Here is a 16,408-nt window from a genome sequence, read left to right on the forward strand (position 1 = left end):
TTCTGCCGTGAATTCCGCCGCACACGTCTTTGATTCTCAGGCTTTATTTCTCTTTTGGACATGGTCCTGCCCCTGCCCAGTTCAGCCTTAAGTTTTTCTGAGGCAGCTTTGGGGGAGGCTCGGGCACTGTTGGAATCCCGTGTATTCACCAAAACATAACTCAGCAAGCAAAAAGCAGGAGTTTTAGATTTCTTTTTCTATTAAAGTTCTCACTCCACCCCAGTCTTGTAAAATGTGGTTCCTCCTTACTGTTTGCAGCATTGAGACTGTTTTCATGAGATTCTCCGAAGCCTGTGCCTTTAGGCTTTATACGCAGTCGCGGAGGCTACCAGAGAAACATCAAAGTTGTTGGGCATATTTTCACTTTGGACACTTCTCTGTGCCTTTAGATCGAGTGGGTAAACCAGAAGAGTAAGTTGAGCGCCCCCTTGTAAAGTCTCTGCTGTGCAGTGCTACCCAGTAGTTCAGCACAGTGAACATTATCGACCCAATAACACGCCGTGACGGCAGTTTGCAGCTTCCCTCCGTGTCAATCACCCTCGTTAATAAAGCGCGTTAGGCCTCCGTGTTCACTGCACCTCCGAGCCTGAGCGACCCCCGCCAAGCCTCTGGGGGGAGTCAGCCCCGGCCTCTGCTCTGGGGGTGCTGGAGCTGCACCCGTCCTTCCTAAGTGGCTGCTCGGCGGAAGATTGAGTCCCGTTTCTGCATTTGGAAATGAATCTTGACAAGTATAAACGGGTGGGAATTTTGTAGCCTTCCTGGGATTCTTTATTTGCTGGTCTCCCTTCTTCCAGAGCGCTCCAGGGAGGGTGGAGCAAAGCACTCCTGTAGCTCCGCAGAAATATGACTGTAAGCAGAAGCCTCCGTCCAGCTTCCTAAAGCCCCTTGGCTGCGGGGATGCTAGCGAGACTGGCCAGGCCAACGTGGGTGCTGTGGACTGGCTTTGTCTTTGTCCTTGAAAGTAAGGTCACGCTTTGCCTCCGCTTTTTGAGGCCAGTGGAGGTGATAACAGAAACAGAGCACGCTGGCCCAGCTGCAGTGGACACATGTAATCTGTGTCCTGTTAGCTGAGCTTCTTAGCTCTGCTTCTTAAAAGTCTGCCTTTGAAAAGATCAGCCCTGCACGTTTTTTTTTTGTTTTTTTTTGTTTTTTTTTTGCCCGACCTGGTGGGAATGCCTGGGATGCTGAGGTGTGCATGGAAGGAGGCATTTGCAGGTTCTAAAAAAACTGCCAGTCGGAGAGGCTGAAACCAGCTTTCTCCCACTCAGGTCTGAATGAATTGGCATCGGGGAAGAATCTACTGACTCCGGACTCTCTTTCCTCCAGAGGTTGCAGCAGAAGCAGAAGCCAGCCGGCCGCGGCCGCCTGGGCAGCACCCCGGATCCTGAGCCCCCCACAGGCTGAAGCGTTGCCAGCATTCCATGCTGTAGGCGAGTGTGCAGATGGGATTACCGTCCACATGGAGATATGGAAGAGGACGGGGCATCGGCACCATAACCATGGTCAGCTGGGGGCGCTTCATCTGCCTGGTTGTGGTCACCATGGCAACCTTGTCCCTGGCCCGGCCCTCCTTCAATTTAGTTGAGGATGCCACATTAGAGCCGGAAGGTAGGTGACTTTCATTTCACTTGCAGGGTGCCAGGTTTGTTTTGGGATTTGTCTGGGGAAGTGGCACTTAGGTCAAGGCCTGGTTTAGAAGCAGCTGTCCTTGCTCGGTGACCCAGTTTTCTGAGGCTGGGGTGGGCAGGGGCTTGAGAGGAGGGTCTTCGCTGGGACGCTGCAGGCAGGGGGCAGCGCTGTGCCCAGGAGGGCTGCAGAGGAGAGGTCATCTGCGGCCTCCTGCCTGTTGGAGGGGGAGTCTGGCTTGCAATGTAGAGTCTCTCTTTGGCAACAAAGGGCGCCGTGGAGGGAAGTTCTGAGCAGAATGCTGACATTTTGTTTTCATTGTCTAAGGAGAAAAAGATGCTTCTGAAGTTCAGCTCACAGATGCTTGACTCAGATCTCTTTAAGCCGTTGTCATTCGTAATTCTGAGTGTACGTCACAGCAGATTCCATTTTAGATATGTTTGAAAGTGGACGTGGCTGCCTGTCTCTTACCTCTCTGAGAACTTCCAGCCTGAGCTGGGCATGCACTGGTGTGGCAGCTTTGCAACTTGCGTTGCAAAAGCATCAGGCCGGTTGCAAGGACTCCACGGGGCCGAAGGATTCGGTTGGGTAATGTGGAACCGCTTTTCCGGGTCCTTCTGGGACGAGCTTAGCCCAGCCGCTACCTGGCGCAGCGCTGAGATCTGTCATCAGGAGGGATATTGGTAGCTGCGTTCCATTTGGGCAGTAACCTGAGAAGAGCACGGGAGATCCCAGCTCTCATCGACACTTAATGAAACAGTGTGCGGGGAGCCCACCTGGTGCCCACTGGGCTTGGGGGGTCTGTTGTGTGGCCGTGGTCCGGGCCAGCAGCCTGCACTGTGGCGTGGGGGAGCCCCGGGCTGGCGGACGTCAGAAAACCCGTGGGGGACGCCGACTGTGGGAGGGACGGTTCCCCGCCTTCTGAGGCCAGAGTGGGGTGCCTGGACCCTAGTCACGAAAGGAGGAAGCCTCGCCTTTTTCTGGGCAGCGGCACTCTGTACCGAAGCCATCACGCCATCCCCTGGGTAAGGCTGGCCCACTTTCTGACAGACAGAGGCTTTGTCGGGGAGGGGCTCCGGGTGGGAGTTTGTGTCTGCGCAGGGCTGAGGCCCAGGAGCTGCAATCGCCGCGGTTCGTGCTGAGCCAGGCCCAGGTGAAGAAGAAACTGTCATTTTCCACTTAGACTTGCGAGGCAGCGTTGTTGGGAGTTTATTTTAATGTGATGTGTAAAATGGTCCTAAAGGAGCTTTTAAAAATCATATTTGGTTTTGGAAGAAAGTTTGAAAGGTGTGTCTATGCAGGGAGAGAGAGGGGAAGCCGAGCGAGCGGGACGGGGTGAGGTCCCCCCAATGGTTCTTTGTTTGAAAATTTCTCCGCAACAATGTGAGTATTGTTGAGCGCAGGTCTTCCCGAGGTGGGGGTCTGCAGGAGGGGGTGGGAGGCGGGCCGCTGGGCTTCTGTGGAAGGGCAGGGAATATTTTGCAAATGTCTTGGTGCATTTTGGGCTTGTCGCAGGGATGGGGTTTGCATCCAGAGTTGTGAGATGTTAAAAACAAACAGAAGGGTTAGAGGAGGCGGCGAAACCCTGCAAAGAAGCAGCTTTGGAAAAGCTTCCAGCCCCGTAGACCTCGGCTTCCCTTTCTGTCTCCCGGGGGTTTCATAACATGATCTTTAGGGTCCCTTCGATGGTATTACTTGAATGTTAATGTTCCCAGGAGCCTTCTGAGGACTCGCCTCACCAGTTGGTTAGATTTAAATGTGATCCAGGCCTAAAGAGCAATTAGCTCGGGGTCTGGCATCTAATTAGCACCAGCACCGTGTTCCGTGGTTGCCAGTGACCTGGGAGCAGGGTGGGTTGGCTCTCTGCTGCTAGGGTCGGACCGCTCGGCTCTTGCGGACCTTCGAGAAGGTCATGCTTTGATGGGGGAAGCCCTTGGAGCTTCCAGGCAGCTGCCTGCTCTGTAGGGTCTGGACCTCTCTGGGTGCTGAGTCCAGTGCTGGCGTCCGTCAGCTTCCCAGGGCTCTCCTACCCGGGAGCTCTGCTTCAACCCCGGGGCCCGGTGCATCCTCGGGGTTAGTACAACTCGAGCTTTGGCTGCGAGACATTCAGCCTTGACCTTCTGTTGCTCCAGGTCTTATCTAGCAAGAATTTGGAAGCTCACTTTGGATAATGTCTGTTGGGCTGAAATACAGGAAAATGTGGCCAGAGAGAAATGTAGCTGCAGTTCCACAAGGAAGCCTGGGCCCCACCACTGGGGCGCCTTCTGGCCGCTCGGCTCTGTCCAGTAACCCGCACCGTCATCCTATCTCCTGTCATCTGTCACTTGACTGAAGACACTTTGTGAAGCGGAGGGGTTTGCTCTGTTCAACTGCCTTATAGTGAACGATCTTTACCAGGTTCCAGCTAATCTTCCAGATCGAAAAGGAGTATTTTTACTTGGTCATTCATGTTGTAGGGGTCAGCTGACCCGGGTACATGCAGTTCTAGGCTCAAAGGCCGGCCCGTGCCCAACTCCAGGGTCTGCTCTGTTCTGCTGGCTCATGTCTTACTTAGAATATAATCAAGCCTGATAACCCGGGGGAGGAGACAAAACTCTTACTTTCAAGTTCTTCTGACTCTGTCACCTCCTCTGGTTAATTAAGTCATTGTTGACATTAACCACATCTTTGTTTACACCAACCCAGTAGGAGCCAAAATAAAGGGCTTTTCCACCCCAAACCCTTAATTACTTTCCCACCCTCCACAAAGTGTGATTCTGAAAAACAACAACCTGGGGGGAAACGTAGTTTGCATGTTTGTTTTTTTTAACCCATTTCTGGCAACCTTTTGAGCAGTGATGTGGTCCCGGACCAGTGCGAGCTGATCCAAAGTTCAATCGCAGGGGCTTGGGAGAGATGTGCTCAAGAGCTTGATTTTTTTCAGTGGGGGTTAAGGCCTTTGTTGGGAGTATCCTAAGTACCATATCAGCCATATCGCGGCAAGTTAAAAGGAAAGAAAAAAAGAATAGATCTGCATACCAAGACTGAATGATTTAAAATAATCTTCTGTTTTGTATTATCTGCATCTTTATTCTTCAATATGAGTGTTAATATTTAAGAATTGACTGAAACTCAATAGTTAGCTTAGGGACAAGGACTCACTCTTGGTCAGTTAAACCAAATGCAGGTTGACGCAGTTAAAGACACAGTGAAAGGCACATTTTTTATGAGGATATAAAGTATTTCACAATTCATAGATAAAGAGCTATGCTTAATATTGCTTTTTACAGCAGAGGTCTGGCCAGCCAAAGAATTGGGGCTTGGGTATGTTCTATCTGGTTCCATCTGATCTGAAATGGGGGTGTGTGTGCAAACTTTCTCTTAACCAGTTAAAACATTGAGCACCTACTATATGAGAGGACCCCCACCCGTCATACCCGAAACTTGTTCCTTGCAAGTCTTTCTAGCCTTGTGAGAGTAAGAATTCAGATAACCAGAGCAGTCCGCTATGAGGCAGACGTTTCCAGTATCAGACTTAATGAATAATTACATGGTTATGAAATAACCGAGGCTGTGTTTAAACAGGAAGAGTTTTGTTTAATGTTCAGATTCTCAATAAAAAATATCCAGTAGCCCTCCAGCGTGTTGTTTGGGTGTTTACTTATCCTGGGTAATTGTGAAAGGCTCCCCATCCCCTCTCATCCTTTGAGTCTGGCTTCGTTTGACAATTCCGTTTCAACTCTCTAGTTTTAGTCTGTAAAGGAAAACGTGGGGGACTGACTTTGGGGGTGCCAGCCAGCCACCCTGGGCCAGAGCGGAACTGGCTTGCTGTTCTCCCTGTGCTGATTTGGTTCTTAAGCCAGGGTGACTTCCCTTGGTAGGCGCTTGCGAAATTATTCTTTGAAAGTTTTTCAGGCCCTTCCACAAGGGACGCTAGGTAGTCCAGTGCCTTGGGCTCCATGTCTGGGATACCCGCTGGCTGCATTCAGCGGGATGCCTCTGCATTTCCAGCTTCCCTGGCATCGGAGCCCTGCCCTCCCCTCCTGGCTGGCGCGGTCTCGCTGGCAGTGACCTTGCTGGAGTCTCTGAACGGCAAGGCGGAGGGTTCCTGAGCAGTATCACTGCACCATCATCATCTCCAAGCCCCCAAAAAGCTCGAGTTTTTATGTTTTAATAAAGACTAAATAAGATTTATTTATTTATGCATGTAAGAGCTGGGGTAAAGGCCCAGCTGCAGTGCGTGAGAGGATTCACCAGGGACAGAGTGGGCAGCGGGACAGGCAGATGGACTGAAATCCACTGCTGAGGGGAGCAGCAGGGAGACAGGAGAGGTCTGCTGTGCCCTGCGGGTCAGCTCCTGGCCGGGGATCAGACTCTGCTGTAGTGGCTATGAATAGTGAATAGCGTAGTAGTGCAGAGCTTTAACATTTACGCCCCCAGGGAGGTCCTGGAACTCAGGTTTTTAAAGCTACAACCTAGTTTATTTTTGTCTCCACCAACTAGCCACATCCTCCTGCCTAGGCCTGGTGCTCTGGCCTTGGGTTAGGGATGGTCGGGAGAAGAGCAGCTGCAGGCATGGTTTACAAGTCTGGTTGAATCACCCCTGGCCCTGTACCCCGAGGTCAGGCAGGCAGGTCTTGGGATTGGATGTCTCCTTGTGAAACCAAGGAGGTCACACGTCCTGATTCACCCCATCTCTGGTCTGTTGTCACCCTCTTTTAGCACATGATAGAAATCAAAGTGGTGCTGCAGTCTCAGTGCTGGGTGGCGTGGTAGGCTTTCTCTGGCCTCCACTTCTAGAACCTTACTAAGCTTTGCCTACTCGCATGTACCAGGGGATAGTTAATTGTCAAGTCAGACACCTTGTAGACTGTGTGGCCAGTGACAGAGGCACAGTCTAGCTTTTCCTTCATTTTGAAGTGGGGAGACTCAACTGTGAAGATGTTGAGGGTGAGCTGTTGTTCTTGATTCCACTTTGGAACCTTATAGGTAATTACGCCCTGTTCTGGATTGTTGCCACTTACGCGAATATTAAAAACTCCAGATGCTTTTTGACTGTAGGGTCAGGGAGCTGACGGTGGGGACATGTCCTGTAACCCCTCGCCCAGCTAAAGTGGGAAATTCCAGGTCACTTGGGACGAACATATAGAAGTTCATGCTGTGGCGAACATGTTTTATGAGGAGGTAAAAAGTAGCTTATAAGCAAAACCCTGACTCGGGAATGAGGACAGGGGATATGTTTATTTGAGGATTGATAGGGCACCACTCCTTGGAAGAAAGAACTCAACTCTGAGTTCTGACATTAATAAAGTAAATGCTGTATACATTGTGAGGATTATTTTCTAGCTGTGGTGTTACTTTCTGTGACCTCTTTTTATACCACAGTTTACTGCTAAGTTTTTCCATACGTTTGAAAAATATCAAGATGTTGAAGAAGCCAACTTTCTGTGTGGTAGGGAGGGTGGGAAGGCGCTATAAAATGAACAGCCAGATCTTTGCCGTGGGTGCTTGGGTTTAAATTCTTTGAGACTTGTTAGTTGGCTGTTGCTCCAGCCTGAAAGGAATGTGGGTCCCCCCTCCTCCCCTCCCCAGGAAACCTCCTGGATTTCCCTCAAAACCTGTCTGCCAGGGTAGGTACACAATGAAGTATCTCCTAAAAGTTAAACATACTGCAAATTTTGAATCACCCCAAGCTTACACAGCAACCATGAGAATTCCTTTACAATTAAGCTAAATTCTGCATCTGGCACTTCGGTCCAAGTAAACGGATCAAGTCATTTTGAATGGTCTGGGGTGTGCTTAGAGACAGACCTTGGCCTTAGGCTGGGGGAGTCTGGCTTGGATCTCTCTAGACCTGCTGCCGCTGTGACCTTGAGCAGGTTAGATGTCCTCTCCAGAGCCTCCCTTTCTTTATCTACAATGGCCAGATAACATCTACCTGGAATATCTACCGGACCCAAAGATTCAATGCCACTGGTGTGAACGCCCACTGCTCTTCCTGGCCAGGACGTCCAGTAAATGCTGCATCTTCTCCACCCACTTCCTTGTCAAAGGAAAGACCTGATAAAGGATTTCAAACCATTTTAGGGCCAGTTACCCTCCAGTGTAGATGATAAATCTTCCTGGAGACATTTACATTCATTAAAACAGAAAGGTGCTCTAAGCTCTGGATGGGCCCAGCCCTATTTACTATCTCGGGCTTTTGCAAGTCCTGCCTTGAGAAATGTGATCCTCTTGCTGCTTGGGGTCCAGACGGCTCAGGATTGATGCCCCCCCCTCCCATAGAAAAAAAATCAGTTGTGGCTGTGCGGTCACAGGGGATGCTGCCTTCATAAGGGGTGATCGACTCTGGAGCGGAATGAGCCAACTTTTGGGGCCTCCAAAAGGGTCTGACATCAGGCCTGTGAAGAATGGTGGAAGGATGATTGTGGGCCGGGCACTGGCACTTTAGGCCTGCGGGGTGTCTGTAGTCAGCTTTGCTCTAGTCCTGGCCTGTGGTCTGTGTGGGGAGCTCCATGACATGTGAACGGGGTGCCACTTCTGCCCACGAGACTGACCTGCTCAGACTGGCCTTCCTGGGTGCCCAGAAGCTAGGCTCCCCATCTGCAGTGAATTGTAGTTCTGAGGGGTCTTAACAGTCACTTGCATGTCTTCCACCACTTGATAGGACCAGTGGGGGGCAGTCAGTGTGGATGAGGTCATGCTCTTTAGCCCATATCTTGAGAGGCTGTGGGTGAGTGGGGTCCCCGAGGTAGCTCTCACCATCACTTATTAAGAGTCTCTCTGTACCTACCTTGCTAGGTCCTCAGAAAGACCTCACTGCTCATCTTAAGTATCCAGCGGCTGAGTGACCCACTCGGGACCCCTCTCTGCTCAGACAGCTTTCCCATCTTTCTTCTCATCTATCAATAAACTTTTTGCTTTGCAGCCTAAAAAAAAAAAGAAACAAAACGATCCAGTGGACCCAGGAACCCCTCACCCCATTTGATGGAATGGGATAAATAAATGTAATACTTCTTAGATCACTGAGACTCTGGGTGAGCGCCCCATGGAGAGTGAGTGTAGACCCAAGACTTTGGGTGCATCAAAGTTTTACCAGTGACGCCTCCAATTCCTGAGCCGTGAGGGTCTCTGTGGAATACTGGGGCCTTCTCCTTTTTTCTTGAATCTATCATTTGGCTAATTCAACTTATAAGGACACTGCTGATCGATGGTGTTTGCCCTGACTTGTCCACACCTAGCCCCCTAAGGCTACGTGAAGAAAAGTCACAGGGAGCTAAAATAGGTCCAGTAATGACCTCTCTGATTCTTCTAGAGTGGCTTCTGTGGGTGTTGTTCATCAGTAAGAATCTAACCTCTGTTGCCCAGGAGCTGGGAAGGAAACTCAGTCCCAGGAAGTGACCCGGCTAAGCCACGTGGTCTGGACTCGGGGCCTGAGGGGCTGTCCTGGTGTGGGCCCCTTGGTTATAAGTCCCCTCGGTGGCAGGCCACCTTTGAACGTGTTTTTCCTGGACCCTGCCCAACATTAGGTTTTTGGGTCATCCCTTTGATAGGATGTCAAGCTCTTCTCAGCATTTCTGGTTTGTGCACTGGGACTTCCGCACCCTGTGGCCCAGTGGCCATGGGAATGACAGGGCCCAAGCCCCCAAGCCTTCTAATATCTAGGATGGGTAAAAAATCGAAAAAAAAAAAAAAAAAGAAAGAAAATTCAAGAAGGAAACAGCAGAGGCAGCAACTTCTGTCCTTCCCCTTGTCTTGGCCAGGAAGGGTACCCCTGGAAAAAAGGCTGGGGAGTGGGGACTTCATTGTCAGTAAGAGCAATTTTTATACCCAGCCCACGCATTCCCGTCCCCATTCACCCCGATAACCTCATTTGGGTTATAACCCATTCAGTGTCTAATGGGTTAGCTCGTTTTGTTTATTTATCTGCTTTGGTTTCTTGTATTGCACGTATAGGGGATGAATCAGTCAGTATTGGTCTTCATCACTTCATTCTGGTTTTGCTTTGCTTTGTCCTGTTGCTTCTGTTTTGCCATAGTGAGAAAATGTCACCTTTCTTGTAGTGAAGAGTATTGTGACTATGTATCATGCCCTGTGGTGCTGTTTGGCATGGTCCTGCGCGGTGGCGCATATAACCTGTGAGTTGATTCCTTGAAGAGATCCTCAGCTGGAGACCCGGCAGTGATGGCCGGGCCACAAGTGTGGCAGCCTTGCCCACCTCCTCTCCTGTGCTTGTTGGTAGCCGCCTTTTTAATGAGAGCCAGTGTCCTGGTGTGAGATGCTATCTTTCTGTGGTTTTGCTTTGCGTTTCCCTGTGAAGGCAATGAACATTCTTTCCTGTGTCCACTGGCTATCTTTATTTCCTCTTTGCAAAACTGTCTATTCAGATCTGCCACTTTTAAATTGGGTTGCTTTTCTGTTCTTAAACTGAAGGACCTCTTTGTATATCTTATCTGATGTGTGCAGTGCAGATACCTCTTCCCATTCAGGGAACTATCTTTTTAATCTACTGATAATTTCTTTCACTGTGCAGATGCTTTTTAACTTGCTCCAATCCAATTGTTTATTTTTGCTTTATTTATCTCCTCTGTGGGGTAGAGTCCCCAAAGACAGCCCTGTCATTGATGTCATGGGATCCATACCTGTGTGTCTGGGCGGGATTCGGCCATCCGACAGGGTTGTGCTGAAGGGACCAGAGTCAGGGGAGAGGGCGGTGAGATGAGACTGGAGACGCGTGTAGTGGGGGCTGCCGGGTACCCTGTGAATCTGCAAGGTGCTTCCACTCAGCCGCCTCCCCGGGCCAGGAAGAGGGCTCCACCTTGGTTCTCCAGCAAATCAAATGAATTGGCTTGGTCAGTATCAAGATGCCCGGCTCTGTGCCCAGCTTGGCAACAGTCTAGGAGTAGCTGTCAGTCAGGCAGACCCCAGCCCCGACTTGAGTTGGTCATTCAGCTTGCTCCTTTGCCAGGGAGGTAACACAGCAGCTGGGCTGGGTGGACCTGGGCTGGGTAGTGACACCCATCTTGCCCCCTTTTCTTTGGGGGCCTTGCCTGGGGACCCTGGGATGCAGCTGAGTCTCCCTCTAGTCCCTGATGTGACAGGGATGCGTATTCTTGCTTTCAAAAAGGGGTCAGGTCTACTGTACCCTCCAAATGCAAAGGTACATGGCAGCCTTGAGTAGCGCAGCCTTTCCAGTACCGGCGACCAAGTGCTGGGGACTGGGAAGTGCCGCTGTTGACTCTTTGAGCTTGTTTTCCAACAGCTTTTACCTCGGCGAATATGCTGCTTGGGGCAGGGGAGAAAGGTTAACCTCGTGGCGCCTATCTTAATTTGGAATTTCCTGAATTAATGTGGTTCCAGGCCTCTACTGCAGGATCCCCCAAGGGGAGCTTTTCTTTTCTCTGCAAATCACTAGAGAAAAGTGATCGAGTGGCTTCTACTAGCCTTCTGGGTCCTGCCGGGGCCAGACCAGCTGGGAATGCGTCCCGCCCACCTCTGGGCTCCTCGCCCCTCCTGTCTTAGGCCAGCCTTTCCAAGAGGTCATTCCATCCAGCTGCTTGCTAGAGACCCCTCGGGCTATGAATCTGCACCTCAGTCTGAACGGGATTTCAGCCCCGCCAGGCCTGAACACGCTCAGCTGGGCCGCCAGATCAAACCCATTCAAATGAGGAGGCCCATCTGTTTCCCGGTATCCAGCTGCTGTCTCTTCACTTGCAAATGGTCAGGGCGCTGGTGCAGGTGGGGGTGGCCAGTCCAGGGATGCTTCTGCGGGCTCTGAACCTGTGGTGGAACCGGGGTCCTGCTGAGACAAGAAAGGCCAAGCCCTTTAAGTAAACTTGCCGAACAATCCCCTGCAAAAGGTCCCCAGTTGAAAAAGCAGGAGGCAGCCTTGCCTGCCCCCACCAATACTCTTACCCCCCCCCCCCCCTTTCCTTTTCCCTTGTTCTGGTGACTGGGGCCACTTTAAAAGTACTTGTGTGTGTTCAGAAGGCTAATTGAGGGAGGACCTGTTCCACGGGCTTGGAGAAAATGTCAAGTAGGATTTGGACATAGATCTGACCTTTACGGGACAAATGCACCATTTAGTGATTATTTATATCGGAGTCAGGGAGGCTGGCTGCTCCCAGCAGCGGCTTCTAGGAGCTTCAGGTCACCCCACGTGCAGAGAGGTGACAGTCCCCCAACACTTGCATCTGGAAGGTATTCAGACTGCTGGCTTTGGGTGTGCTGTCTGCAGAACAGGCCAGTCACCCACTCGGCAGACCCGGGTCCTCAGGCTTGAGAGCTGGGTGAGCCCCAGCACTGGGCCCTTGCTGAGGTTGCAGTCAGGGCTGGTCCCGGCATGGCCTGGGCTGGTGTTAGGTCAGCCCTCAGCTCGCAAGGAGGTGCTGGAGGGGTTTGCCCACGTATAGATAGCAGGTGTCTCCACCTGCAGATGGTGTTGTGCTGTACACGCCCCCTTGTTAAAATTCTCAGGTGTTGTACATGGGTGTTGATGAGGACCCACGAGAGTCTCAGATGTTTCATTCCATTTGGAAACATCCCAGAAATCCCCACTTAGGTAACTGACCTTTATATGATGTGACAGATTTGTTCATTTGAAAGAAAACACAGTTTGTAACTTAGGGCAACACAGACTGAGGGTCCCCTATAATTGGAAGAAACAAATTGCTGGTCACTCACCCTCAAACTGAGCAGCCCAGGGGCCTGCCCGCCCCCCGCCCCCCAAGGTGAGGGCTTTCCTTCTCCAGTGCCCCTCCCCCCTTAGAGCTTCTGACTTTGTCCTTGCGGTGACCTTGGCCAGCTGTGGGCTGGTGGTAGGTGCCTGGCCCTTGGAGCAGACTGGCTGGGGCTTCGTGGGAAGGGCCTGGCTCTTCCCTGCAGAGGTGGGCACAATTTCTCACAGGGTGCCCCTGGGGGGGTGGGGGGAGAGGGCAGACACTCAGCCTTGACCCCCGTGTCTGTTGGCCAGAAACTCAGGTCTGGGATCCTAGAGGCGTGTTCTAACAAGACGTCCAGTGTCTCTATGCAGAGTCCCTGAGAAGGGCAGATGGGGCTGGAGGCAGAGCTGGCTGTGAGCCTCGGGGTGTGCAGCATGCTAGTGGGAGTGGAGGAACTTTCCAAGGCGACTGTTGGGCTGGGCCTGAGGCTGAAGAGGAACCGCCAGGCCTGGCAGGGGGAGGATACCCAGGGCTGGTGCCCCTGTGAGGGTGAGAGGGCCTGGAGGTGAGGGGGTGGGGGGACTCCGGGTTACTCATCAGGGTGTGGACAGGTCTATGGATTTTTTATTTTATTTTTTAGATTTATTTATGCATACAGGAACTGGGGTACAGGCCGGAAGTGTAGGAGGTGAGAGGATTCACCAGAGACACAGTGGGGAGCAGAACAGGCGATTAACTGAAACACTGCTGAGGGGAGCAGCGGGAGGGCCAGGAGAGGTCTGCCGCACCCTGTGGGTCACTCCCTGCCTGGGGATCGAACTTGGGCTGCAGTGGCTGCGGATGGCTTCACAGTGCTGCCTTTAACCTGTTGCTCCACCAGGGAAGGCCCTATGGGTTTTTCTAAAAGAAGGGGTCAAGTTTGCTTTTCAGATGGCTCTGGCGGCCCGGGGTGGGTACTTGAGGCGGACCGTGGGCGTTGGGTTAGGGGTGCGGAGAAGGGTGAGGCCGGGAGTGGACCTGTGGGAGGGAATCCTTGCTCCAGTCTCTCTTCAGAGCTGGAATGGACAGGGAAGGGGTGGACACTGGTGGACTGAAGGCGAGCGCAGAAGTGGGGATGGGGTGGCAGGTCCCTGCTTGTCTGGCTGGGCCCCCGCAGACACCGGGTGATGTGCCCCGGCCCAGGGCTGGGTGTCGCTATGAATCTGCAAGCAGAGGCTTGAGTGGACTGGATGTGGGGGTGGGGGGCGGGGGCGGGACACTGCGGCAGGGAGATCAGCATGTGGGGTGAGGACAGGACAGGAGGCGGCGCCGGGGCCAGGGCCCCGCCACACATTCCCCTCTCAGGGCACGCTCAGCAGCGTGAACACACGCGTGCACACAGGCAGAAGCGGGAGTGACACTGGCCAATGAGCTCGCTTAGCGCCCCAACTGTGTGAGGGCTCGGGAAGTGGAACAGAAGTTCCCCTCCCTCCTGCACCCCCATCCTTCCAGAGCACACCCCGCGAGCGGCCTTTCGCCTTCATGCGGAGTGACCGCGGGGAACGTGGCTTCAGCTGGGGGCCTTCCTGGAGGCGGCTGCATCTCGCCGCCCTCCTGTGTGTGTGCTGCTGAGTGGTCTTGCTGAGCTGGGCTTTCTGGGTGCTTCCCGCTTATTGTTCCTGGTGTGCAGGTAAAGGAGATGAAGACAGAGGAGGCCAGAGGGCTTATCTAAGGTCTCCCGACCTGCAGACCTTGGCAGGCTTGTGGACAAGAGACGGGGCTGCGTCTCGGGCCTGTCTCTGACCTTCCACCCAGCCTGTCCTCTGCTCCTCTGACGCGTCACCCGGGAAGAGACAGCCATGAGCCGGGAGCCCCAAAGCGGTGGTACCCGGAGGGGCTCAGCCGCGAAGCTGAGTGGGAGAGGTGACTCGTCAGGACGGTTTTGGGCAGAGCAGCGGGTTTTCAGAAGTGGAGGTGACCGGTGTTCATTTTACAGGCGACACCTGCGAGGCCTCCTGTTATCCTACGGACTGTACTGAGAGAAGTCAGGCGGGTCCCCCCGGGCTGCCCCCGGCGCCCTTCCTGCCTGTGGAGGTGCGGGGAGCGGCCGGCTGGCTGTCGCCACGGGCCAGCTCGTGGTCTCCCCAGAACAGAGCATCCTGGGCAGCCCCGAAGACCTGGAGACGTGCCTGCTTCCGCCGCCATGCCCGGCACACCTGTTTCCAGCAGGCAGGAGAGTGGGAAGTCTGGGGGGAGCAGGTGGCCCAGCACAAGGACTCCTCGTGTGCCCCTCCGACGGGGCAGGGTGAGGGGCTGGCGCTTTAACACAGCACGAGCCAGTTTCTGCATCCTTCGCACTAGATAATCCCCCTCGGGCCTGGCTCCGTGGGCCGTGCTCTTTGAACAAGGGCTTCCATTTTGACATTGCTCACACAGAGCTGCCAACATCTAGGGCCTCTGTGCAGATGGTGCTGGTTCAGCACCTGCATCTGGGCCGTCCAGTGGGACCAGGTCCCAGTGGGGACTGTCAGTGACACAAGCCCTTGTGGCCGAGGATAAAACCTCTCCTGTCTTCCAGAGAACATTGTAATTAACAGCCTGAAACATCAGGTCCACAGGAAGGGGGATGTTGTCAACAGCAGGAGTGAACAGTTCTACTTCGGGCCCAAGTATCGGGATAATGGTGACTCACTCTTAAATGAGGGCCTTCTTGGGCCCTGGCTATTTTTACATTAAGAAAAAAAAAAGATTTATTTATTTATGCACACAAGAGCTGGGGCACAGGCCAGAGATGCGGGTGGTGAGAGGATTCCCCAGAGACAGAGGGGGGGCAGAACAGGCAGAATGACAAAGTACACTGCTGAGGGGAGCAGCGGGGAGACAGGAGCGGTCTGCTGGGCCCTGGGGGTCAGCTCCAGGGGGTCAGTTCCAGGGGATCGAACTCAGGCTGCGGGGATCGAACTCAGGCTGCGGTGGCTGCGGACCGCTTCATGGTGCTGAGACTTAACCCCTTGTGCCACCAGGGAGGCCCTGCACTTTTGTTTTCTCATGGTCCAGTCGTTTCTCAAAGACCGGAGGGGCGTGCCTGCGTCTGGCGTGTTTCTTGTTGCCTACAGGAGACCGTAGCTACTGCCCCACCTGACCAGGAGGAAGCGAGCCGGTCTAGAGTTTCGGGACCGGTCAGCTCCTGTGAGTCGCAAGGCAGGTGTGCAGCTGAGAGTGTCCTCAAGACAGCCTGGCCCTGACCCCGGCCGGGTGGGGGGCGCTGCGGCCGCCACCTGTTGACTCCATGGCGTTTCCTTGCCCCGACTTCCTTTGTCCCCATTTTCATGTCGGCCGTGCTTCTCCAGATGGGCTTTCATCTTTGTGTTCTGCAGGGATTTGTCTCCCTCTCCCCACCCCTTCTAGAACACGTAGTGCTCTGCCTTATAAGGGCTGCGTTTGATGTTGGCATCGCTGCTCCTGTAAAGGCAGCCTGGAGGCCACGGGGCTGAGCTGTCCCTCTGCGGGCCTCGGGGATCCCCGTTTCATCTCACGGTGGAGACCTCGGTACCTTTGTCTTTCCGGTGGCGAGTTTTGTGTCACCCCAAATGGGGGCCCTGCTTGCCCAGAGCCCCTATGGTGTGAGAAAAAACCTGCCATGTCACCGCCACCCTGACGGCCAGGTGTCTGCCTGCCTGTCTGTCTAGATCCCCCCAGTCAAACTTGCATAAAAGTCCTTGAGGAGCTGTGCATGTTGGGGGGGTCTGGATTCCCTTCCCGGGCCAGAGACTGGGGCATCAGCCGGGGAGACCTGTGAGCAGGCCCCTGGGGGCCTCGCGCTGACCTGGCCGCCGGCCCAGTGCCGCGGCCGAACGGCGTCAAGGCTGGTGCAGTGGCCACACGTTCAGCTCTGCTCCGTGTTTCTTCTGGCAGGACGCTGGCAGCCGCATCTGGTGACAGTTTTCCCTCTTGCCAAGGTGGTGGAGTATCCGGGAGGCTCCGGGAAGGCGGGTTCTGTGGCCTCTGCCCACGTGCTCGGCTGGAGTTCCCGTGGGAGCTGGAGCCGTGTCAAGAGGTGCTGGCTTACCCAGCCCACGCCCTGTGCCCCACCCCTGCACCCGGTGGCCACCCAGCACCCCGTGCCCCTCGCCCCACGCCCTGCTCCCTGCACCTCATGCCCC

General features: G+C 53.7%; 1 protein-coding gene across 1 annotated transcript in view; it reads left to right on the plus strand.

The window, feature by feature from the left end:
* Positions 1–1,365: 1,365 nt before the first annotated feature.
* The window catches only part of FGFR2 (fibroblast growth factor receptor 2), an 85,043-nt gene continuing 70,000 nt past the window's right edge, over positions 1,366–16,408 (plus strand). The window contains exon 1 of the mRNA XM_012723878.1: positions 1,366–1,608. Coding sequence (XP_012579332.1) covers positions 1,443–1,608 — 166 coding nt within the window. The 5' untranslated portion in view covers positions 1,366–1,442. The remainder of the gene's footprint in view (positions 1,609–16,408) is intronic.

Source organism: Condylura cristata, unplaced genomic scaffold (genome assembly GCF_000260355.1).
Source record: "Condylura cristata isolate star-nosed mole 26May11 unplaced genomic scaffold, ConCri1.0 scaffold00011, whole genome shotgun sequence".
NCBI lineage: Eukaryota > Metazoa > Chordata > Mammalia > Eulipotyphla > Talpidae > Condylura > Condylura cristata.